The following is a 26800-nucleotide window of genomic DNA, read 5'->3' as shown; positions in this document are numbered from 1 at the left end:
GAGGTAGGAGCTGATACCAAGGCCATGGAGAGGTGCTGCTTACTGGTTTGCTTCTCCTGGCTTGCTCAGCCTGATTTCACATAGAACCCAGGGCCACCAGCCCAGTATGATCTGGGCTCTCTCCACCAATCACTAATTTGGAACTGTCTTACAGATGGATCTTATGGAGGCATTTTCTCAATTGAGGTTTCCTCCTTTCCAATAACTCTAGCTCATGTCTAGTTAACAAAGACTAGCCAGCACAGCACTCTTGACCGTGGAGCCATCCCTCCAGTCCCAGTGCCTATGTTTTTACTGGGGCTGATAACCCATATATGGAATTTTTGGCTTATGGAATCATGCTGACATTCAAGATTTGGAACCTGAATTTCAGATGTTTATATTGGAATAGTCAACTTCTAATAACACTGTATTATGAATAGAAGTGTGGGCATACATTGTGTGTGTTCTGGTATTTAGTATTTAAAGTGGTTCACAAAAGTACATGTTCATCATGAATAATTAATATGCAAATAAATATACATTTATTCCTCAGTTTTTTGAGCATCCACTATATACAAGGCATCATGACTAAGTGTAGGAAACACACAGTTGAAAAGATGTGGTGACTGTTTTCATTGAGAGACAATCAGGTTGAGAGCTAGTCACGTGCACAAGTGGGAGGTGAGTCAAATGGAGGGCAGGTGAAGAGAAGAACCTTGAAGTTAGCTGAAGATGCAAGGGAAGAGAGGTACAGAGATACAAATTAAAACACATCAGACCAATCGGTTGCATGAGTGTGGAACTATTAGGAACTATGCAAACATTTGAAACTCTTTTCAAATATCACCCCTAACTATAATGTACCCACGTAAAGGGCACAGTTATTCAGCGTTGAACAACCGTCACCAAAGGCCAAGTATAGAGAAGTTTTACTTCACAAAGGAACCTTCTTCCAGTGTCAAATATTCTTATAATAAAGGAATCAAGGTATAAAGATGGAATTCTTATACTGTTAGCCTGCTGTGAATGGCAAATCTTCACATTGTACATTAAAAGAGCTAAACACGATTTTCTGTCTTTAACTTTTAATTTTATTGGTGACAATGTAAATAGGTACATGAAAATCTACACTGTCTCTACACATGTATTTAAATAAGACAAGAATTCTAAGATTTAGATTTCAGTGACAACTAGAATGCTTTACTGTATAAAAATCTCCAAGATTAGAAAATCTGCTCATTTCCCTGTGTCTTATAAAAACAGCTGTGAGAACTAGGGAAGAACTCATTAAAGAGATATACAGATAGACTCCTCGAGAATACCAATGTATGACAGAAGCATCAGCAATGCCCTGAGCATTGTTGAATACTCAGTTCTCTGTGAGGATGGGATGCCTACGAATATGTCCCCAGAGGGGTCACCTGACCTCAGCTTCTGTGTGCATGTGTATGACAGCCCCCCTGCACTTCTACAGTTGAGACCATTGGAAACCATGTTTTGCCTCTGATATCCCCATACCTTCTTCTGTGTTGGTCTTGTTGCCCCCTGACATCTTTAGTTTTTCCCATATGGCTGTCTCCCACAGTTCCTGTTTCACCCTAAGAGTTCTCTGAGCTCTTTCAAGATCAGACATGTACTCCAAACTTCTGAGGAGTTTGTAATGGACCCACATCAGGAATCCCAAAAATTAAAATGTAGAGTGAGTTGTCCCACCAAAAAGACTAACCGTAAATACAACCCCAGAGGCTGGTGTGTGACTCTGAGTCAAGTGTCGTACTCCCTAGACACTAGCCATATAGACTGGGAACTATATGTGAGTTCCTTATAGACATAAGCCAGCTACCAGGACAGATTTAACTGACAAGCAGGGCAAGATGAACAGCAATGCTGTTTGACTCTGTGCATTTCATTTGCTTTCCAAGGAACTGTAGCAACTGAAGCCAAATGGCTCCTTTCCAGGTTAAGGCACCACATAAAATTTACTGTCTGTGAGTTTGGGTCATCTTTCAAATAAAGTGTCATTGTTGAAACTGAGACACAGAGTTTTCTGTTTTGTAAACATTAGGATTTTGGTCGGCTTGTTATATCAGACTTAGTGATCAGGATATTAATTAAAAAAAGAAACTAATGCCAGTGTAAACATGCCTCAGATACATAGGTCTATAAAATATTGCACATAACATTTTGCTCAGCATTTCTCCATAGCAATTTTTCATTATTATAAAAAGGATATAAAATTGTGCAGACAATCTTATTAATTTGGCTGGTCAATATTACTTCGAAATGATAATATTACAAATTATTATGGATTATTTACAAGAGCTCTAAACAATGATTAGGTAAAGATGATGGTAAAATAGCTTAAACATAAAAGATTCTCCAAGATTACTTGCTAGGAAAGGTTAAGCATAAAGAGTGGACAATAAAGCTGCAATAAGCACTGTTATGTCCTTAAGAGTGAGTTTCTGTTTGGCTCACACTGGTATAACTTTATATATCTTCATCTTATTTATGTTCAACACAGTTTTCTCTTTTATATAAATGTGAGGTATTACAATGAAAATGAGTGTGTAAATTTCAAGGTAAATATTGGTGCTTACTATAGCTCTTAAGATAATATTCACCCATAGAGTTAAATTGCTTTGTATATGGACTCTACAAAATTGTGCAAGTACTTTTCACCATCATCAGCGTAGTGAGTACCTTGAAATGAATGGTTTAAAGAAGTCACTGGAAGTAGTTTTTTACACATAGAAAAGAAACTATAAATATAAGGTTTTGTAAAGTTGAATTATGCAGACATGAGTTTCTAGAGAACATGAAGAAAAGTCACTCCAGGCAGCAGGAAATTAAGCACAACAGAGCCCTAATGCCAAACCATGTGTAACACCATCTAACACCTGAAGAAGCCCAATTAAACACGCTGTCTGCATGGAGTAGTTATCTTAAGAGGAAGTAAACTGAGCAGTGATGAAATCTAGCTAACCAAATCTTAATTTCCACATCCTCTAGATGGCCCAATTCTCTACCTAGAGAAAGGAAACATAAATAAATATATTTTTTGGTCCTCCCATGATGAAATCATCTCTGTAGTTCCACAAGCACTTTCATAGTCCCAACATCATATCACTTTTCTCCCTGAGCCTTCGCATCCTTAGAAAGGGTTCTATTCCATAGGGAGGTGTCTGAGATTCCATCGGATTACAGTAGTGTTCAATCTCAGTTCATCTCATCTCTGTAGAAATTGTTTTTGTAAGTCATATTGGGCTGACCTGGACAGATGCCTGAGTTCCTACAGCTGTTCCAGAATGTCAGCCAGATGTGAAACGGTAAGAGCAAAGGAAATCTTCATGGCTGTGGACTGTTTCTGTAGTGTTGGTGGCTGCATTTCTTTGCACATGGGGTTCTCTGCACTCCACACCAATGCATGACTTAGATGAGGTGATCATTAGGGACTCTTCATTCCCTGGGTCATTGGCAGGTATGGAAGGCTATGATCATTGAGCCCTTGTGTCCTTCCTCCATTTCTTTCTTTGAATAGGACCAATGCTTAAATTTTAGGTCTTCATGTTTCCAAATCACGCCTCCGGGGTCTTGTCACTGGTCAGTTGTTCCCTGTCTGTCATTTCATCCTGAGGAGGTCTTGCTCTATCAAAGAATCCACACTAGGAGAGAGAAAAACAAGCTAAATATCAAGTCATGTGGGGAATTTGTAAAATACCTATTTAAGGACTTTTCATCTTGTACATTTTTAAAAGAAGCCTTGGGATATGTGAATGCTATCTGTCCAGTTCTCCAAATTAAGAAGGAAAAAAATCAATGTTACCTGTGGAGAGAGTTCATTGTTCAGACAAGGTTGGCAGAAGGCAGAACAGCTGTGTCTTTTCTCCTGCCACACAAGCAGGGGTGCTAGAATGTTTCCATTTTATATAAACTCTCACAGACCTTGGATGTTTTCCTGGAGTATAGCTAGTGTTCTAAGGATCCATCTCTGCTGTTCTGCATGCCTTCCTGATGGCACATGCTGAGATGACAAGTGTTTCCTGTGGTGTTCTACAGTGTCCTTAGGACACAGTTTAGGAAGAACTGACATTGTTCTCTTCCTTCTGTACTTGGTGGGACACACAGTTTTTAGAGGAAAGTCCAGCTTGTCATTTATGTCAGTGATAGCCCCAGGCAGGAGGGGACTAGCTTGTGACTTTCTATAGGTTTACCAGTACTCTAAAAAAGATGATTCCAGAATCATCTTTCTAGTGCACTTCAAATTAATGTTTAACACTAGAGGATGCATATTTTCCTAGAATTTGGAATTATTATTTACTATTTTTCATGTGGGAAACACAACATGAGTTCTTTACAAGATTAGCTGGGTATTCTGTCATTAAGAATTCTATCTAGTTACCATAAATAGTAGACTAATGTAAGCCAGAGGCGATATGGGCTCAGGACAGAACAGGCAGCTGATAATGATTAGAAAAGCTATTTTTTTAATTCAAACAAAGTTTTCTAAGTTTATAGTCTTGTAAAGCATACAGCTTCTATTTCAACATTTATAAATGCCATGTTCTTGGAGATCTACACAATAGTGGTTGACCAAGCAGTGATAATTATTCTAGTCATGTCATTGTGACACTGTTTTCATTTTGAGTGGAAGGCTCAGTCTGACTTGGCAGGTGGACAAGTCACTGGGCTATAAATCTGCTGCTCTTATGGACTTTTCGAACAAGTCTCAGTAGGACACATCTAACAATTTGTTAAGATTTCCTATTAAAGACAGACTAGTTGGCAAGATTGAAGACAAAGTCCACACACATTATGCATGGTCTATTTTGCCTAATATTTGACATGAAAAATTACAATTTACATATATTAGTTGCATGGGTGTATTGCTTTTAAAGCAGAATTCAAAGGGCTGATGATGGGAACATTCCAATAAAACACACAATTCCTGGTTAATGGAAAAGAGAAAGAAGTCTTGATAGCAGTACCATTACTCTAAGCACAGTGAAAAGGAGATTTCAAGATAAGGGCTCTGTGAATATTGCTCAGGACATAAAGGCTTGCCTAGCCTGTTCATAACCCCAGGTTCAATTCTTAGCACTCAGAAGTCAATCCCCTGATCCAACCAACCAACCAACCAACCAACCAACCAACCAAACAAACAAACAAACAAAACCAAAAACCCTTCAAACATGGAAAAGTTTACTCCCCATGTTTTTACACTATTAGCTTCACAAACATTAAAGTCCAAAGCAAATTAGGCACAATACTCTCCTATCCTTGAGGATTTATTGAAGATCAGCAACTTATGATTTTATCATTATATTATATTTAATAATTTCCTACAATTATCTTTTCACCCTCTAAATGGTCTCTGAAACCCCAAAGGAAAAGTAAAGGGAATTATCTTACCTTCCATAAAGCTAAAGTTAAGATAGCCAGAACCAGCAAACCAAGAAGGATCGCTAGTATTATGACCCACAATGGAATTGAGAAGGAGACATTCGGAGTGGCCCAAATAACCGACGTCTTAACCTAAAAAGAAAATGAAGCAAATGAGTACTAACTTGAAATCATCTGGCAAGATGTAGCAGGACCTTCCTATTTACCATTGCAAATCATTCTGAAATGATTCTCATGAAAGCTGATGTGATGGGATTCCAGGGGAGATGAGAAGGTCATAGCAATTGAACTTGACCTCTCTAAAGCAACCACACACCCATGTATAGCTGGTTGAGTGAAAGTCTAATAACAGACACTTGTTGGGTGAGTGAACTTTAGTCACAGAACCCTAGACTAAAATTGAGGTAAATGTGAAACCAATAGGATGGAAGGAAGAACTTTGAGTTGAATTGGCCTGCTATACAAACAACAGATCAAGATACTCCTGTGAGTGTCAAGAGTATATGTCTCTTCATGAAGCTCAGCTAATCTCACTGAAAGGTAAATTTGTGAGCAACCATGAACTATTAGGCATGTAAGAGTTAATGGCATTAGTTAATGTCAATACTGTGCCCCTTCATCTGTAGACCTTGTGATAGAGTAAGAGATTACAGCTGAGAACTTAAAGCTAGTCCTCCTGAATTTATTTATTTATTTATTTATTTATTTATTTATTTATTTACTTACTTACTTACTTACTTATTTTTATTCTCACCCTGTCTCTGTCTTTGTGTTTCTCTGTCTCTGTCTGTCTGTCTCTGTCTTGTGTGTGTGTGTGTGTGTTTGTGTGTGTATACCTTACCATGTATGTAAAGGTCAGAGAACAACTTGCCAGAGTCAGTTCTTTCCTTGCACTGTGTGAATTCCACAAGGAGAACTCAGGTTGTCAGGATTGGAAGCACATACCACCTTACCCACTAAGCCACCTTGCCAGCCCCTATCTTGCATTGTAGTGAAAAATTGTTAGGATGAGAGTGAAGCCATGTGTGTCAGCCCTAACAAACAGGAATAAACAAATAAAGGATGGTTCTCATGAATGATTGCTTGGTAGTAATCAGTAACAAAGATTCTGCCAGGAGGGGCTGGATAGATGGTTCGGTTCAGTGGGCAAGAGCACTTGTTGTTCTTGTACAGGACCAAATTGACTCCCAGCACCTGCACACAAATATTCACACACACCAGTACAAATAAATGCAAATTAAATCCGAAAAAGAATCTGCCAAAATCAAAATGGTCTCTTCAACACATACACATTGTAGTTCTGTAAAGTTACCTGCCCAGCAACTATCTGATTAACTTAGAATAACATTAGTTACTCTAGCTAATAATCGCTAGGTTAATGATTATTATTTCAAAATATCTTATTTCATCATCCTTATTTTTTGCATTGTGTCTGAGAAGATTCAACAGTGGATAAATTACTTGCTGTGCAAGCTAGAGGACCTGAATTAGAACTCCCATCAGAATCCATGTCAGAACTGGGCATGTAGTCTGAACATATGTAATTACTGTGTGGTTACCAGTGATGTGAGGTGGAAATGGGAATCCCTAAAACTCTTGGGAAAACTAGTCTAATGAATGAGCAAATGAACAACAAAAAAGAGACCTGTGTCAAATACACAGGAAGACAAGGACTTGGTATTGGTATATTTCTCTTGTGTTCGCATGCATGGATACACACACACACACACACACACACACACACGATTTCATTTTCCTTAACTTCTCCAAGTACACTCAGTTTACTATAACAAATGCATTCTCATTGCAGTGATGTTCTATTCCCTAAGAAGTATCCTTAACAGGAGACACTGATTGCTGCTTAAGTTAATGTTGTACTGTGCAGAGTGATGTAGGGTTACACACATGTGTTTGGATTAACTTCCAGCTTAAGTCCAATTTTTGTGGATAGAGCTGGAGTTAGCACTTGGAGATAATAGGAGCCCAAGCCATTCCCCACTATTGAAAAGAATCCTGGAAAAAATGATGCTTCCCCAGTAAGGTCTGTAGATTCAGAACCTTCTTCAGTTCTCTTGCAGAAGAGCTGGGAGTCTATGCAAGGAGGCTACAGACCCTACATAAAGTAGGGGGACTTAGTCATGCTGCTGGAACCTTTGCTCAGACAAAATAAAAATAAAAAATATTCTCAGATCTGAATATTATCTACTACATTTGCTATGTCTGGCTTTAACGGTATTGTCAGCAGTATGTCTGGCATTGCCTCCTTTAAACGGGTCGATATGCTCTTTATTTTAAATATGTTCCTTGAAACCACACAGGAACACTAGACTACAATCTTATAGCTTCCCCTCTAGGAGGAGATGGAATCACAACTAGTAACTGTGAACTGGTCTGACAGAAAATGACTGGAAATTTTTCTCACTAGAAGCTAATATTGGGCTCTATCAACGTCTATCATCCATCTCTCTATGTATCTATCTACAAATCTACGTATCTATCTATATATGCTTATATCTGTCTATCTATCTATCTATCTATCTATCTATCTATCTATCTATCTATCTATCTATCTATCTATGTAACTATCTATCTGTGTATCTATGAATCGATCTAGCCATCTATCTTTGTATCTATTTATCATCTGCCTGTCTGTCTGTCTGTTCTAACTTCTTAACTAGATTTGGACACTGTGCCAATGTTCTGCTCAGCTAGTACTAAGCATCTTATTGCTACCCCCATTTTAATCCATGCCCCTATTTAGCAGACATACTCATGGGTTATAGGTCCATCACCAGGTGTCCTCCCTACCTGGTCATTGCAAACTTTGCAGGACTGTCTCAAAAGCCAGACTATCTGTTGAAATAGGCATGAAAGTCCCTTGCAAACACTAAAGAAAGATACTTGAGGGACTTTTCTTGTCACAACAGTAATGAAAAAGCACAATTAAAACATGTGATCAACACTTAGACTTGCTGGGTGGTGGTGGCACATGCCTTTAATCCCAGCACTTGGGAGGCAGAGGCAGGCAGATTTCTGAGTTCTAGGTCAGTCTGGTCTACAAAGTGAGTTCCAAGACAGCCAGGGCTATACAGAGAAACCCTGTCTCGAAAAACCAAACCAAACAAACAAACAAACAACCCCCCCAAAACCAACCAACCAACCAAAACAAAACAAAACCAAAAACAAACACTTATACTTGACAGGTGCCTCTGAAGCAGGGAGCAACTCCTTCATGGCTCTTGATTTATATTTGTATCCAGAGATTCTGGTGGCTATGCCTTAGGGCAGCCTGTGGAAGGATGCTCACTGTATGATGATCCAAGATCTCTGAAATCCTCCTTTAGTTATAAAATTCTGAAACTCTCATTATCAAAACTGTGGCCAGCCTGCTTCCAGCAATATTGGGTTTATTTTAAAGCTACCATGCCCTTCCGTCCCTCTGAGTCACCTGAAGTGTTGGGGGTAGCCATGTTGTGCATACTTCTTGTATGTCATCCCATGCAGTTCACTAAGGGGGAGGAATAGAAGGTCGTGAAAGACTCCGAATGTTTCCCTCTGCCTTTTGGATCCACAGAGGACATGGTCTATGATGGGTGTGACTATAGACCTTTCTTCATCCTGATGTCTTCCCAAGATGGTCTTGGATTTATGTTGCACAATTAGAAAGTTGCAACACCGGAAAAGGCAACAGTGACTCAGATTACTGCCTGGTTTGCAGTGTAGAGCTGATAGACAGCAAAGAGCTAGACACTGTGAACTACTGAAAGAGGCTGTAAGCCTTGGAAGGAGAGGTTTTTTTTCTAGAAGCAATTAGGGAGTCGGGGGACATTCATATTTGTGCATCTGCCATAATGATGGGCCACCAGCAAAGACTGCTTTTCCGAAGACTTGCTGCTCTGAATAGATAATTCAGAGACTTGAACTGCACCTGCCTTTAAAGGAAATGATTTAACTGGTCATTTTGCTTAGACCTAAGTTTATTTAAATAAATGGTGGTGGAGAATTACAGGCTAATTTTGGAGATTTTGAGTGGAAATAAAATGCTGACAAATACTAAAACATTGTAATACTCATCTTGACGAGACCACAAGGTGTTTAGTTTGCAGCATCCACAGGGTTATAACAAAAGAAAAAAAAATGAACCATAACATGTGAGGGTTCTTATGACCAACTTTGGATTTACCCTAAGAACTTTGTGTTCACATCAAATAATATGAAACACACCATGTTCTCTGAATGTCTGTAGGAATCATCAGCTATAACCACGGTCGTGCTCAGTGCTGCCCAACTGATATGCAAGCCATCTGCAAAGGCAAATTTTGTAGCAGCCACGTTAAAAAATGATCATAGGAGACATTAACTTTAACTGTTAATTGTGCTATAAAACCAAAAATATCAACTATTATCTGTTAATGTAAACCTATTGCCATTTAAACATGTAATTAATATATTTTTTTAATTTTTATATCTCCAAAGTCCACACTGGCAACACATAACAGCTGCAAAGTTTTCAATTGCTAAAGTTAAATGCACCCTACAAAACTAACAAGCTGTGCTTAGTGGAAGGAATATTTTACAGTGTCAGGTCTTACTGTTTACATTATGAATCAAAATGAAATGAAGCTGTGAGTGTTCTCTAGTCCTACATTTTAGGAACTTGGGTTCTTCATGCATGCCTGGCATTATGTCCATGTGACACACTGGCTATTGACTGACATATCCAGACTCCTCATTGTGATCTTTGTCTTCTTGTAGTGAGTCCAGAGCATACTTCAAGGTCAGAGTTTACATTAGGGCCTGCAGTGAACCAAAACCCATGTGCCCAGGCCTAGTGACCTGGGTTGATTTCACAAGATGGCAGGAGAGAACCAACTCCTGCATTATCCTCTGATCTCACTAGGTGCCTGTGTGGGGAAAAAAAAAAAAAAGGAAGCCTTAAAGTTCTATTTTCAGAACATAGGCTGTGACTGGGTACTGCAACTTCCTAAGCAACGTTAATGTGGAGTAGCTGGAGAATATAAAATGTTGTTGGGGAGCCAATTGCTTGCCAACAAACCAACTATCGCTTTCATGCATATTTGCTTATCAGGGACGTGAAGCTATTTAAAGAAATAGTATAAAAACTTAGCAACTCCCTTATTGTCATTATCTGTGGCTTTAGGAAGTGGAGTCTATAAATTATAAGCAGTTGGGTTTTCTCAAAGTGATCCTAAGCAGGGAACATTTAATCTTACCTTCATCATGTCGTAAATTTTGCTGTTCTTTATTAAAGTGGAAAGCCTATAAATAGACTCCAATATGTGTCCACTCTATCATTGGCATTTATGATATATTTTTTCCTATTTTGATTAAAAAACACCAAACTAGGAGGAAACAGCTCCCTTGTGTTTGCAACTGTAGTTAACATTGACATATGTGTTTACATATCACAAAGCCTTAGATAAACATACTGCAAAGGGGTCAGGAGAATGTTTTAATAAATGTACCAAGACGTTTTACCTGCAGTGCCATTTAGAAGAAAGTAGAAATGCAAAGGGGCTCACCTGAGCCACATTTAACCAACCACCTGTGGCGTGTCACTCCATCAGAAGTCGATACTCCAAAAACCCATTTCATTCAAGCATTCTGTTTTTTAAATGCATTTGCAACTTATAGATAACATTTTACATAAGAATTTTCATGAATATTTTACAATTATAATCATGTTTGCATTTGTAAGTGGTGGAATTGCTTGTTTGTTGAATGGTATGCAAATGGCTAGATCTCACTGGTCAGGAAGAAGAAAGAAAGAAAGAGAGAGAGAGAGAGAGAGAAAGAGAGAGAGGAAAGAAGAAGAAGAAGAAGAAGAAGAAGAAGAAGAAGAAGAAGAAGAAGAAGAAGAAGAAGAAGAAGAAGAAGAAGAAGAAGAAGAAGAAGAAGAAGAAGAAGAAGAAGAAGAAAAAGAAGAAGCATTCAAGTAATTGATTTTTTTCCCCGTTTTGTGATAACTTAAGATCTACTCGTATGTCTCTAAATCATATGGCCCCTCATCACCTCTGAGAAGTATGGTACCAGCTCAGATGCTATGCTAACAAACAAACCAGTCACCCCATGCAAGGGTCTAGGAAAACAATCATATATTAGCTAGTCCCCCTTCAAAGTCTTCCCAGTGTCCAGATGGACTGTGGCTGATGATCAAGCGATTCCTTCAAGTGACTCTAACTTTAACAGCATTTCTCTTTGGCTGGGCTCTTTTTGAAAGAATGAGATCTTTGAGAACTCTCTCAACAAGATGTCTGCTCCCTCCAGCCAGAGTTCTCTCCAAGCCACAGAAAGACAGGTTTCCTACACTGAACAGCTAGCTTTGTACCAGTGTGATCTTCTCCTGTAAATCAGATATTCGGAGATTTGAAGGCATTTCCTTTCCTAAATGTTTTTTTCCAATAACCTCAATCTAAATGATGCAGTAAATCATGGCCATCAGATAAGGGGTCTTTTTTTTTTTTCATTTTCAAGATGGTAACAGGAGGAAGCATGCTTTTATTTGATCATTTCATGGATCTTTTGACATGAGTTGAGAACAGCAGGCTGTCACCTGTGGCCATCCCTGAAAGATGCGATGCTGTTGATGGAATCCACTGGAACATGTGTTTCTGTTATGAAACACGTGCTCCAAGAAAAACAAAGGGGTCTGGATTTATCTCCTCAAGAGCTGCAAGTCTTTGAACCTCTTTGGATGAACACTCTGTATTAAAATCCTAAGCCTCTGTTTTCTGGCTTGAACATAAATCCAGGCTATAGCAGACAACTTGTGAGAGAAAGAGAGGCAATTTAAATGAAGAAAGATGTGGCCATGCTGGTTTTAAAATACATTGCTCAAATCTTTATTGTCATTTCCAGTGTGGGCTTCCTAGACTTAGCCAGAGGAGATAAAATATTTGGGGATGTTTACTGATGTTTATTGAGTCTCGAGACTTGATTATCCCTGACAAACTCCTAAAACTTTGGTTATATAATTTTTTTAATTATCTTATCAGTTCAGTATGATAGATACGGTTTCTAATTAGATTGAGGAAGGGCCCCCAAACCTTAGTTTTTCTTCTTGGTGATCTGTCATGTTAAATTTCTCAAACTTGGCTCCCCCCTGAGGAATCTCCTCTTGTATATTTTTTAAAACAGAGTCCAGGGCTCCACCCTACATCTCTTTAATCCAGTCACATGAAGTGAAGTCTCAGAATATATGCATTTCTACATATATTTAACGTTACATGAGTAATGATTCTAAGCATATACTCCAAGTTGAGACTGATTGAATAATCAATAAATAATTTATTTAATTTTTTGGTGTGTCTATGTGCATAGATACATGTGTGTGTCTATCTGTGTACATCTGCATATGCCTGTGCATGTATGTGGAGACAAAGAGCAACTTCAGGTGCTATTCTTTGGACATAGTCCATGTGTTTTTATTTTAGTTTTGTTTTGAGATAGGTTTATTCACTGGCTTAGAACTGGTAAAGTAGGCAAGGCAGCTAGAGAGGGAGCCTGAGGCCTGTGAGCTTGTTCCTAGCTCCCTAGCTAGCACTGGGAGCAGAGGTGAGCACTATAAAGCCCTGAGCCTCATCTTATTTTATTTTATTTTATTTTATTTTATTTTATTTTATTTTATACTTCATGTGTATGGATGTTTTGCCTGCATGTATGACTGTGCACTGTATGCATGCCTGGTGCCCACAGAAACCAGAAGAGGGCATCAGATTCCCTGGATTGGGGGATACAGATAGACAGATGTGTAACCTCCCCTCCCCAGCCTGAAACCTGTTTGCTCAGGTTTCAGTGTTAGAGAGCATCAGGGTGGAGCTTGCCACCCTATCGTCCTGCCACTTCCACTGCCTGCCTCCTAGCTGTTCTGGAGCTATCACATGTTCACCTGCAACCTTACTCCAAGATGATTTGGCGGGAATCGGGCCCCTTCCCCTCCTTCATAACTGGGTGCACAAATTAGTAAAATTGAGCTTTGATCAGAATTTTGTCTTAGCTTTATCTTTCTCTCGTCCGCCTAGCTCCCTCTTCTCTTCCAGGTTTCCAAGATGCCTTTCCAGACTAGAACCCAGACACCCAGACATGTGAGCCGCTGTCCAGACATAACAAAATGTGTATCTGTAATCATGTGGGTGCTGAGAATCAAACTCAGGTCCTTTGGGAAAGCAGCCAGCTCTCTCAACCACTGCACAATCTCTCCAGTTCCCTTCATTAAAAACAACAAACAAACAAACAAACAAATAAATCATGGCTTTCAGATACTGGACTCATGCTTACAAGGGAATCAATTTACTGACTCAACTACTTCTTCAACCCACAATTTCAATTACCAAAGGCCAATTAGGCCAGGAAGATGACCCATTACAGTGAAATGGAAAATCTGGGCAGGAATTGGAAAGCAAAGGCATCAACTTCATACATTCTAAAGGAGCACTTCACAAACCTGACTGTGGATGTCCCAATAACGTAATAGCTGTGGAGTGAAGTGTGAAGCTGTATTTCTAATTAGCTCCCAGGAGATGGCCAGGATCCTGGCTATTTACAAACTACGTTTGGAATAACAAAGGTCTAGGGACCCAGACTTCAAGTTGGGGGTTGAAAATATCCACTGATAACTAAGAGATGGGGCTTAGAACTTTAATATTGTTTTTGCTTTGTTGTTGTTGTTGCTGTTTGCTTTCTTGAGAAAGGGTCTCACTCTGTATGGCTTGCGGTCCTGGAACTCCCTATGTAGACCAGGCTGGCTTCTAACTCAGAGTTGTCTGCCTGTTTCCCAAGTGCTGGGATTAAAGGTGCGTGCCACCATGCCTGGCTTTAATATTGTCTTGAAGAGAGGTGAGTTTTTCAGATCTTTGTAAGTAACCAGAAAGGCAGAGTTCTGTTAGCTAGCCTATCCATTTTCTCTCAGCTATGCCCTTCTCTCTGCCTGGGTTTAACATACTCCTGAAGATGTCAAAAGTTGTTCTGCAGAAGCTATGAAGTTCAGTGATATTTAACAGTCTTGATTTTCAAAAGCTCATATTTCCTCCACCCTTAAGCTCAGAATTGTTCTTGATGTGTAAAGGACAGAGGATTCTAAGTTTGCAGCCAGTCTAGGGAAGTTTCCTCATTCCCTACTAGACTCACCATTATGCTACCAAAATTAAAGAATCAGTGTGGTTTTGTTACGGCTTCTGTTTCTATTGCAATGTGTTTCTTGGAAACAGAACAATGGACTTTAAAAGTGCCGTGTAGTGTGAGTCCAACACCTGTAACTTTTAATGTAGACACTTAGATGAAAATTAATAACTAAATCAAAAGCCACTGGGGAATTTCTAGAACAAAAGAGGAAATGGTGGGATAAAGAGGAGAAAGGTTCTCTAAGCCATCCATGTAAAGGTTAAACTAAGCTCAAGCTGGGCAGTGCTTTAGAAACACTGTTAATTCTATTACTGTATCTATGACTTTTACAGAGGTGCTCACTCACCGCTGTGCTCCCCGCTGGCAGCTTTGCTGGCTGTTCTTTATACGGCATCTTCTTGACTTCAAAGGACACCAGGGATGCAAGAGCATAATGATCATTCTTTCTCTGAAAGTAAAATTGTTTACTTAAATGTATGTCCTTTTTAAATTTTCTATGTCTATGTACTCAGTTATTTTCAGCATTTTCTATGTCCAGTGCAACATTTCATTCTTTTATTCTGTTTTTCTGTTATGTTATCCATCCATCTACTCTTCCCTCTGTATGTCCATCCATTCATCATTTATTTGTCCATCCATCCATATATAATAAATATAAATCATATTTTTATGTAGTATATGTTAAACACACACACACACACACAGATTTAAGGCATGTACCACCATGCCCAGTTAGGATATGTTTTGTTAGAAAAATATTGTGCCTAAGTTTAAGAGGACCCCTGCTCCAGGAAATTTAGGCTCCAAAAGAAATAAGCTCAAGGATTCTCTGGAGTTATTGCTGGTGAAAGGAAGAAGGACCCTCAGAGATTACAGATGCACGTTATTTGAAAGAGAAAAGTGTTTTAGAGAAGACCCTGGTGACAGCTTACAAAAGAATGTTTCACATTTTATTCACACAGACAATGACCCAGTGCAGGGCTGCTTGGCCTGAGAGCTACTGAAGCTGTAGGTGCCTGGAGGCCTTCCTGTGCACTTGAAGGTGTTTAGCAGTCTCTGCCTTCTCTCTACTATATATGCCAGTTGTAGGAACTGGAATGCTCCTGAGAGCCAGTGGCCAAGATTTCAGAACCCTTGAGGTCAGCTGTTAAATTACAGCATAATTAACCAACCAACCAACCAATAAACAAATAAATGACATAAGCCATGAAGTGGAAGGGACCTGTGTGGGGAAAATTTCTGGGCAATTGGATGGAAAGTAGCAGGTAGATATGATCAAGATACACTGTACAGCTGTACAAAAAAATCAAAATAAATAAAATGCTATTAAAATTAAATTATACAAAATAATTTGTATTTATAAAATATAACAGTCAAGACTGAATTCTGTATAATTATATTTTATTATTACCAATGCTCCTACTATTCCTTATATCTATTTCATCTTTACATTTTCCTATTACCAATAATCCATTACTTATATCTGCACTTGGGCATCTCTTCCCAGAGTCCATATTTCCTAACATGGTGCTGACACACTAAAACTAACCATGGTAGGAACATTTATACTGTGGAACCACAGAGCCCTTTGATTCCTCCCTGATATCAGTGTTCCAGTACCTCACCTAGTTACCAGCACATCCCTGCCAATAATCCAGTGTTGTGCCTTTTAGAACCAGTCTAACATTTGGATAGTAAAAATTTTGTTCAAACATCTTTTATGAGTTAAGCTTCCCCTATGACTGAATTTTTCTGCCCCTAATGAACCCTACTTTTTGTACATGATAAGCACAGGCCATAAATGCACCTTTCATGTATTTAAAGTAAATTTATCTTTGCCTTTTCTTTCTAATTGTCCAGGGGTAAATAACTCTATCTGAACAGAAATATGTTCAGGATGGCATTCTTCAATGACCTATCCTTAACTGTCATTTCCATTCAAACTGAAAGCTGGATTTTTAATGTATGTGTTGGTACTGTCTAAAAATGTGGAAATACTTGCTAGTACTTGGTGATTTCAATCTCATTTACTCACAAAAGAAGTGCTCCAGTAATGAGATTCTGTGACTTTGTTTTGGCTTGAGACTGAATCTCCTTCTGTAGCCAAAGTTTACCATGAGCTCTTGCTGTAGCTTAGTTTAGCCTCAAATTGATGATATTCCCACTATTTCAGCCTCAGACATGAGTCACCACACAGGCTATTAATAAGATTCTACGGGGAAGAATTGTCACCCCCATATGCATGGGTATCCTTGCCTCTAAACCTTTGCTTCAGTCAGGGTTTCTATTGCCATGATATCACATCAAACCTAAAGCAACTCAGGAAAGAAAGGGTGTTTTTCATCTTATAACTTGAAGGTCACACTCCATCATGGAGTGAAGTCAAGGCAGAAACTCAAGGCAGGAACCCGGAAGTCAGAACCAAAGCAAAAGCCTTAGAAGATCACTGCTGACTGGCTTACACCTCATCTCTTGTTCAGCTTGGTCAGGGAGGCACCTCCCACAGTAAGCTGAGCCCACCCACATTAATCATTAATTAAGAAATGTCTCCACAGACTCACCTACAGGCAATCTTATGGGACACTTTCTCAACGGAGGTTCCTCCTCTTAGATAATTCTAGTAGTTTTCATGTGCCAAAAATCCAACCAGGACAGCTTTCAGTGAAGATGATTTCTGAGCTGGGAATAGGGGGTGGTGCACGCCTATGATCCTAGCACTTGGGAGGCAGGAGGATATGGAATTCAAGGCCAGTTTCTGCTACTTAAGAGTCTGAGGCTGGTGTACCAGCCTAGGCTACATAGGACCTTGTTTCAAAACAACAAAGCAAAGCTCTTGGTTCAATCCTTGGTACTGGAAAGCAACCAAACCAAAAAAACAAACAAAAAAATAAAACAAAACAAAACAAAATAATAAACAAAACAAACCAACAACAACAACAAAAGACACACACACACACACACACACACACAAACCCACAAGGACTAGTTTTAGTTGGGTATGTTGGCTCCTATTTAGAATCTCAGGACATGAGAGGATGAGGCAGGAAGATTGCTGTGAATCAGAAATAATCTTGGATTACAGAGTGAGTGTAGATTAGGCTCAGTGGTTAAGAGCACTTGTTACATGGGACCCTGGTTCAATTCCCAGTACCCACATCACCATCTCCTTGGGTACCAGCAGATATGGTGTACAGACATACTTGAAAGAACACTCATACATATAAAATAATAAAAATAAATCTAAAAATAAACATAACCAAACAAAGTCTCAAAAGACCCAAAGTGTTATTAATGTGCGCGTTTAATAAAAAATAATGGGTAGAAAATTGAATTTCTATTCTGGAAGCCACATCCTCATTAAACAAATTTAGCAAGAACTGCATCTCTGCATTGATTCTAGCTGAAAGCTTTTTTTTTTTTCCTCTTACTGAGTCTGCATTTAGCAATAAGAGTTTCTCAGTGCACTAAAGATGGGTGTGATGGTCTCTCCTGACACAACAGGACTGATGCATTCACAGACTCTCAGAGACTTGGGCACAAGACCTATGCAGGTTCAAGCTGGATGGGACCCCAGCACTGATGGGGAAAGGTGGACACAGCATCCGGCCACTAACCAAGAAGCTATCTGAGTTTTCATCTATTTCCTACCTTCACTGTCATTTCTGTTGGTTCACAATCCACAGGGGTTTTCTGGGTCCTTGAGAATTCCTGAGATCCTTGTCAGAAGTTCTGAATCTGTCTGCAGTGAAACTGTATTTGAAGTGTGGTATTATATTATATCATAACCTTTATATTTGATTTTCTAAGTTTTATGTTGTGGCTCATAATTTTTTGTTTGTTTCCCTATTTTACCGTTGTGATCCATGAAACGATGTCTGGACAACAGATCGCAAACACAATAGGAGCTCTCCAGGTTATATCACCTAATGGCACCATGGCTACCTGAGTGAGTGTGCTGTATGCTGTTTGCATAGCAACAATGCCTCTTGTAAACCTGTCTCTTCAAGGTAACAATGATACATGACTGCTCTTTTTTCCCCAAACTAATGGTACAAAATGGAAGGTCTACTCCATAGAAATATAATGAACTACAAACTATGCAGTACCTTTGGACTCACTGTAAGCACCTGTGTGCGTGCATGTGTGACAATGTCCATCTTGGTGTTTTTTTCTCTTAGAGTCTGTCTACCTTGTTTTTTGAACAGGGTCTCCTAGGACCTGGGGCTCATCCATAGGATATTATGGCTGCCCAGTGTGACTCGAGGATATACCTGAATCTCAGTGGTAGAATTATCAGAGCATACTGCCCTGCCCTGCTTTTGACTTGGGTTTTGGGGGGATCAAAATTAGGTCCTTGCACTACTGCAGTAGACACTCTATGGACTGAGCTGTCTTCCTAACCAGCTAGTGGGTACTTCCTCATTATGGTTTCCTTATGGTACTAACAGTGTTGGCAATACATGGGAGAGGAGGCTTCTGAGCTTGATAAATACTTAAGCATTTGCCAATATCAAGAGCATTTTCTGACTCGTCTTTGAACGGCTTAATTCCTTCTCAAGACTGATGATAATGATGTTATTTGAGAAAGGACTCTCAATGTAGCTCCAGCTGGCCTTAAACTCTCAATGTAGCTTCAGCTTGCCTTGAACTCTCAATGTAGCTCAAGCTGGTTTTGAAGTTACCATCTTTCTGCTTCTATTGTCCAAGTGTTGAAAGTCAAGATGTATGCTTCCATGTTCAGCTCAGTTGTTATTTTTAAGCACACACTCATTTTACATTTAAATATTCACTAGTTTCCAGAATCCAAGCTCCTGGGATTTCTGAGCAACTCTTGGTGAAACTTTCAACAGTAAAGAAGGTTTCATTCTGAGCGATGCTCAACAGAATAAGGTGTCATTTAGTAGTAAGCTAAGTAGAATCCTTTTCTGACCAGTTTGCATGTCTACCACAGGGAGAGAAAAAAAGCCTTGTGTGGCAAATCCTGACTGTCTGTCAAATTCAGATTTCTAGCCTGTGTAGGGGAAGCAGAAAGCATTATCCCTTTATAGATTATGTGATGAAACTACTTAAAAAAATGAATATATAAACATGCACACACAGAAGCAGATGTATATACCTAAATATAATTATATAAATGTATCTCTACATGTATACCTCTAACTATATGTTTCTATAAGATAGTGCACTCCTCTTTGGCATCAGGCTTCCATGAGGCTAATAAGCAGAAACTGTAGGAAGTACAGCCATTGTGGCTACAGGTGTGTGTGCATGTGCGGGTATGTATGAAGTGACTTGTTCTAAATTTTTAGCTTTACAGTGACCTCCTTCTTCTAGACGGGATTCAGAGTGTTGGTATACTTTCTAGTCTGACTCCTCTGTTTAACTGTTGTTTAAACAGCCTCTCAGTCACTGGTAATTTCCTTCAGACACACTGTGTCTTCTTTTTCTTTAAGATTTTCTTTTCTTTTATGTATATATCAGTGTCTGCACGCACACACGCACACGCACACGCACACACACACGTTCCTGTAGAGTCTAGAGGAGGTCATTGGATTCTCTGGACTAGAGTCATAGACCATTGTGAGCCACCATGTGAGTGCTGGGAACTGACTTCAGATCCTCTGCAAGGGCAGCCACCACTCCTGATCACTGAGCCATCTCTGCAGCTAGGTCTTCTCTATAGGAGAAAGAAGCTATGATCTCATCTCTATGGCCCTCACACTGGGATAGAATTCTATACACCAGGCCAAAGCAGGTACTTTAAAATTCTCACCCCCTCCCCAGTTACAGTGCTGTGATGACAGGTCCTGTTTCATCCAACAGCCCTTCTCTCTCATTTTGGGAGGATGCAATGATCAGAGTGACAGGAGGAATCTACACTTTTCATTTGGACCACATGGGCTTGGGAATTCCCTAAGGCACTTCTCGTCCAACTCTCAGATAAGAAGTAATAGCAAACAGGCAGTGTAACTCTGGCAGTCCTATGCTATGCAAGATGCAAGTGGCAGGGTCATCTTCTGGGTTCTTCACTTGAAACTTTGTGTAGTCACTTGGGGAAGTTTTGACTCCAGGAATACCAGTATTATCTATTAAAAGGGCAGTCTGATTTGAAAAGGCCAATTATTTTCAAACATGTGCCATTTGAAAGTATTTTTAAAAAATGGGCCATTTTATTTTTTTTGTGGCTCAGCCTTTAAAGAAATTAGTATTCACATATGCATGTCAGAAAAGTAGTTAAATGATAAAAGTCTAGAGTGGCAATTTATCATAAAGACTAATAATCACATTTTCAAAATTATGCAGGGAAAATAAAATTTTTATTGAAACTGCCTTTTTGGGATTTTTTTTCATGTTTCTCTCTTATCTAAAGTTCTAAAATTTTGAAAGACTTTTCAAGAAACCATCTGACACTTTAATGTAAAATTTTATTTTTGAAAACTTTCTCCCAAGGCAAGGGGATGAATAGGCTGAGCTAATTCTGCAGAGATCTGTGTGTGGCATTCTCTGAGATAGGTTGTACATGTGTAAACTGTTTCGCAAAGTCCTTTGATGTACATGCCTGCTTGTGTATTTCAACTATAAAGTAGAAAGAAAATTGTCTAATGTCCCTAAGGCAATAGAAAACATGTGACTGTCTTTGACCAGAGTTACCTGCCTCAAAGGAGGTATGGCACACTCGTAGTCTCTTTTGGCAGAGGAAATGAAAAGGAACATAAGGCTTAGTGGGTCTGAGTCCAAAGTTTGTTATTATTACTGTTCTGCTAATCAGTACAACCCAAGAATTATCTTTTATTTATCATAGGTATGGGGGTGGCATGTGCCTATAATCCCAGTTTCAGGAAGCAGAGGCAGGAGGATTATGAGTTCGAGGCCAGCCTAGGCTGTGAGCTCTTGTCTCAAGCTAGCCAGTGTCTTCCTTCCTGAATTCTGAAATAATAGGCAATATCTAATTCAGTAACACAGTAGAAAGGCTCTATAAGTCTTAAGGGGAAAAAAAATCTCTATATTGTGGTTACTACAGAATCACCTAGACTACTGGGGTTTCAGGTTTGCAGTCTGTGCCATTTGATCATGACCTGAAATCTCTAGTGGGTGAGTATCATGAGGTGATCTTGGCTCAGCACTCTAACCTAGTGATACACGCCAGGCTAAAGCTTCCAGACTCCTCCTCTTACCAGCTATGTGACCCTGGGAAGGCTACTTAACCTCTGTGTCTCTGGTTGCTCCCCTGTAAACCATAGTTGATAATAACCGTATGTATCCCACAGGTTTGCTTTAAGGATTAAGAAATTCACACATGAGCATTTATCCTCATGCCTAGTTGCATAGTCATCATTCAATAGGACCCTGGCTCTTGTGGACAGGCAGGCCTCTCTGGAAAGGCTGCTTGTTCCTTAATGTTTAGAGAGAGCCATTCTGACATAGTCTGTTCTGAGTCAACCAAAGTATCAACACAATAGAAAAGGAGGCCATTAATAAAGCACAGAGTTATTGCTGACTTCAGCTAAGTAGAATAAACATCATAAATAACTTATTAGGAGAGGTTCCATATGAGTTGCCCATATATCACTGAATTTTCAGGAAAGAAAGGAGACTTTTGTCCAATCCTTTCATCTCATGCAGGAGGGAATTCAGACCCATGAAAGCTCATTTGAACACAGCCAGTTCAGCATGGAATTGGGCTAGGGCCTCCTGACCCCATAACCCTGAAGACTGAATACAGATACTAGTCTAAATGAGGAACATCAATCGTAGAATTGTTTTTAATATGTGGACTTGGATTCTTACAGAGCATTTGGCTCATAGGTAGTTACCAGACATGAATCTGTCTATGAAATCCATAAACATGCTTCCCACATGTTCTCATAGATACTTTGGCCGATGTTTACCAAGAGTGAAAAGAGAATTCTCCATTGGCTTGCCTCTAATTACAACTTTTGCCCAAGATTAGTGATTATATATCTGAGAGTTGATAAAACAGGATCAAATGAGCAGAAAAAAAGAAAAATCAGAATAAATGTCTTAAACCCTCATTAATTAATTCTCCTAAACACTAAGGTTAGAAAAAGTGTTTTAAGAAGCATATTAGCTAAGGCATTACACAGTAGCAAGGTGGACTAGCAGAGGTTGCTAGGAAGGGAGTAACACTGCAGATTGTAGCGTGCTGACCATCCTCCCTGCAAGTCCATGGCCACAGGACTTTACTTAGACATGACTTTACTTAGAATCAAGATTCCTGTAGACTCTAGTTCAAGTTTGAGATGACATAGTGTTTTGGGTGGGCTATAAATCGAAGGATAGTGTCCTTAAAGAGAAAAGAGAGCTGAGGTGGTTCAGGTGGCACAATGCCTGCCTTGTTAGCTTGAAGACCTGAGTTAAGATCTATGTTAAAAATCATCTATGTTAAAAATGTAGCTGTGGTTATGTATATCTATATTCTAGCCTGTGGGGTGGGTGGGGGTAGAGGCAGGTAGATTCTCTGAGCTTGTTGATGTCTAGGCTAGTCCATCAGTGAGTTCTGGGTTCATGGTCTGCAGGCTAGCCCATCATGAGTTCAGCAGAAGACCCTATCTCAAAAGGTAAGGAGAAGAGGCATAACGGGAGACACCTGACCTCTACCTCTAGACTGCATATGCATGTGCACACACATGCAAACACGCATGCTTGTATACACAGACAGACCCTTATACACTACTGTATCATTCTCGAAAGACAAGAGAAGGAAGACACAAGGCCTGGGTGAGGTGATATAGCAGCAGCTAAGGTCGGAATGATGCTCACAAACCAACGGAGGCCAAGAATAGGAGGAGGTAGAGGGTAACTCTCCTTCAGTGCCCCTAGAAGGACCTATATCTTTCTACATTGGCTTAGACATTCTGATGGTTTGTGGTGTGTGTGTGGGGGGGTATGTGGTAGGTGCAGTGTTGTAGGGGGTATGGTGTGTATGTGTGGTATGTGGTGCTGGTTATGGTATGTGTGTAGATGTGTGGTGTGTATGTTTGTGTGTGTGTGTGTGGTGTATGATATGTAGTTCTGGTGATGGTATGTGTGTATATGTATGTGTGTGTGTGTATGGTGTGGTATGTAATATGTGGTACGTAGTGTGGTGTATGTGTGTGTGTGGTGTATGGTATGTAATGGTATGTGTGCTCATGTGTGTAGTACATATGGTATGTGGTGGTGGTGGTGGTGATGTGTGTGTTTGTGTGTGTATATATGGTATATGGTAGTGTATGTACATGTGTGTGGTTTGTGTATATGTGTGTATGTGTGGTTTTGTGTGATATGTATATGTTGTGTGTGGTATGTATGTGTATGGTGTGTGGTATGATGGTGTGTGTGAGTGTGTGGTATGTGTTGTATGTGTGTATCTATGTTAATGTGTGTGTACATGTGATGTGTATGTATGTTGGTATGTGTGGGGGTGTGTGGTAGAGTGTGTGTGTGTGTCTATGTTAGTGTGTGTGTGCATATGTGTGCATATCGGTATATGTGTATGTGGTGTGGTAGGGTGTGTGTGTGTGAACCTACATCCTTTCTTACACTACATCAGTGCCCTATCACTGAGCTAGTGTGTGTGTGTGTGTGTGTGTGTGTGTGAACCCACATCCATGTTTACACTACATCAGTGCCCTATCACTGAGCTATATACCTTTAGGCTTTGATTTTTTTCAGATAGGATTTAATTTTTTTTTTTTTTTTTTGGTGCAGGGTCTTTGTGGTTTGGATCAGACTATTCTTCTCACTGTTGGCCTCAAAACACCATCTTCCTGCCTCAGCCTCTGTAGTGCTGGGCAGTGTTGAAGAACACTGGCTTAAACTTGTAAGGCTGAAGCACCTGAATGATTTAGTCTCTCTGAACTACAGTTGGTTCATGTGTAATCTGCTGTTTATAATGGTTGTGACCTGAGAAAGATTTGAGGGTTAAATAAGATGCATTGAAAGTGGAATAAATGTACTTCTTGTTTGTTTGTCTTATAATAAAAATTAGGGACTAGTGGGATTATCCAAGTGTTTTTAAGTAATTGAATAGGTGAAAATTCAGAGACCCTAAATTCTATATTAATAGCTAGACAAAAGGATTTTCTTTGTCACATGAGGCAGATAAATATCTGCCTAGTTTAGGAGGTAAAGTATGAGCAAGATTAGACTGATTTACAACTTTCCCAAACAGTAAGATCATAACACAGCAGTATCATTTAATTGAATTTCATTTTCCTGCTGTAAGGAGACACACAGCACTTGCTGTGCAAGCGTGAAAGCTCACATTCACTCCACATATAAAAGCCAGGCAGGTGTGGTGGTTATCTGTAATCCCAGGACCTGAGAGGCAGAGACAGGGCATCCCCAGAGCTGCTGAGAAGATAAGCTTAGCTGGGATTCAAGAGCTCTGGGTTCAGCAACAGATCCTACCTCAACAAATTAAGGAGGAGCTCAATTGGGGAAGACTCCACTTCAACTTGTTTGTGTTCACACAGACACACGTGCACACAGAACTCTCTCCCTGCCTCAACGCTCAATGGACTTTCCCACTGCACAGTCAGGCAAAGCAGTGAGCAATCTTCAAATTGAAAAGGTTCAAACACTACTATTGACTGGTTAGACCTGCCCTGCATGGCTGCTGTCGAAAAGGAACTTTTAGAATAATCTTGCTATTTCTATTTGGTTCTGTTTGTTCAGCTTTCAGGATGTAGGATTGTATCCCCACTCTCCACACTGGCCCTACTCTGTCCCCTGCCTGACCATCCAGCAGTGCACCAAGTCTTTTCTCTTACTATCACGGACTCAGGAAAGTTAAACTTTTTTCCTCTGCTGGAAGAGGTGACCAGGGAGTGAAATCCGAAGATTGTTCTAGAAATTTTCTCTTAGAGGGCAGCAGTACAATACAGGCTCTAGCCAGGCCAACATCTCAGCAGAGTTTAGATCTTTTGAATTTGAAAATTGCTTGCTGCTTTGCCTATGTAGCAAGGAAGTCCATTGAGTTTTGATGTGGGGTATGTGTGTGTGTGTGTGTGTGTGTGTGTGTGTGTGTGTATGTACACATCTGTGTTTGTATTTACCTTCAGTGTCTTCACCAACTGCTCTTGGCTTGTCTCTTCTACAGAAATGTCCTTTAAAAATATTTGAATTCTTAAATTTTAAAAATTAAAATCTTTAAATTTAAAACTTGAAAAAAATTCCAAAATTAAAAAAATGAAAAAGCAGGGCTAGGGAAATGGCTCGGTCAGTAACCTGCTTGCTGAACAAGCATGAGAACCTGAGCCTGGATTCCCAGCACACACGGAAAAAGCCATGTAGAGTGGTGCATGCCTGCCATGCCAATGCTTGTGGCAGTGGTGAAGGACTGTGGGGAAAGGTGGCCTGCCAGCTTAGCCAGGTTAGTGAGCTCTAGGTTCAGTGACAGATTATCTCACAAAGTACATTGGAGGATGATGGAAGAAGACACCCTACATTGACCTCTGGTCTCCCGACAGTATGTGTGGGAAGCCACATATGCCATTACAAGGTGGCACTGGCTACCGCTGGCCACCATGCATAAGTTTGGGTAAACAACCAATGTGCGCATGTGCAGTAGAGTTTTTGCGGAGTCACTGCCTGCCCAGGGCATGTAAATAAGGTAGAAAGCATAACCAATCTGGGTGTGAGACACGCCTCTCCTAGGCCTATATAAGCAGCACCAGTTCTGGGCTCGGGGTCTTTTCGCCTCTGCAATCAAGCTCTCCCAATAAACGTGTGCGGAAGGATCCTGTTGTGGCATCGTTCTTGCTGGCGAGTTGGGCACTCACAAGTATGTGTACACACATGCACAATAACATCAATAACACATCTTCACACACGCATGTGCAAATGAAAAATTCCTACACATGGTGCTCCTCTTTTGGGGAGGTTCTGGGTGAGTGGTGTGTAAGGTATCTATCAGTGGCATTGTTACCTTGAGGAACGTGTGGGCCCACAATCTCGATCTGACCTTTAGGACTGCACTTTCACCTCCTCCCAGGCGACCCACTGCACAAGAGATTTGCAAGCAGTCAATGTTGGTACAGTTCTGCAAAACGCAAAGGCAGAGGCAGAGCGTTAGTGCCTGGAATGGCAGTAAAGAGTCAAAGCTGACATTACTTTCTTTCCTCAGAAGATATCGCCTTGCCTGCAACTCTAATTTGCTCCATGAAATCTAGGGAAAGAACACATTCATTGAGATAAACGAGACAAAGAACAGTTAGCAATGGTGCGACATTGAATTTCCTGGTAATAGAGTGGTAAAAGTGGATCATAA

At 40.0% G+C, this 26800-nt stretch overlaps 1 protein-coding gene across 1 annotated transcript in view; it reads right to left on the bottom strand.

Annotated features, from left to right (window-relative positions):
• Positions 1 to 510: 510 nt before the first annotated feature.
• Positions 511 to 26800, bottom strand: part of Itga8 (integrin subunit alpha 8) — a 196841-nt gene continuing 170551 nt past the window's right edge. Inside the window, exons 27-30 of the mRNA XM_021155534.3 lie at positions 26459 to 26572; positions 14873 to 14974; positions 5395 to 5517; positions 511 to 3647 (exon numbers count right to left, since the gene is read on the bottom strand). Coding sequence (XP_021011193.1) covers positions 3561 to 3647; positions 5395 to 5517; positions 14873 to 14974; positions 26459 to 26572 — 426 coding nt within the window. The 3' untranslated portion in view covers positions 511 to 3560. The remainder of the gene's footprint in view (positions 3648 to 5394; positions 5518 to 14872; positions 14975 to 26458; positions 26573 to 26800) is intronic.

The sequence above is a fragment of the Mus caroli genome, unplaced genomic scaffold (assembly GCF_978045245.1).
Source record: "Mus caroli unplaced genomic scaffold, Mus_caroli_1 scaffold_2, whole genome shotgun sequence".
NCBI classification, from domain to species: domain Eukaryota; kingdom Metazoa; phylum Chordata; class Mammalia; order Rodentia; family Muridae; genus Mus; species Mus caroli.
This window is presented reverse-complemented; position numbering and strand designations above follow the sequence as displayed.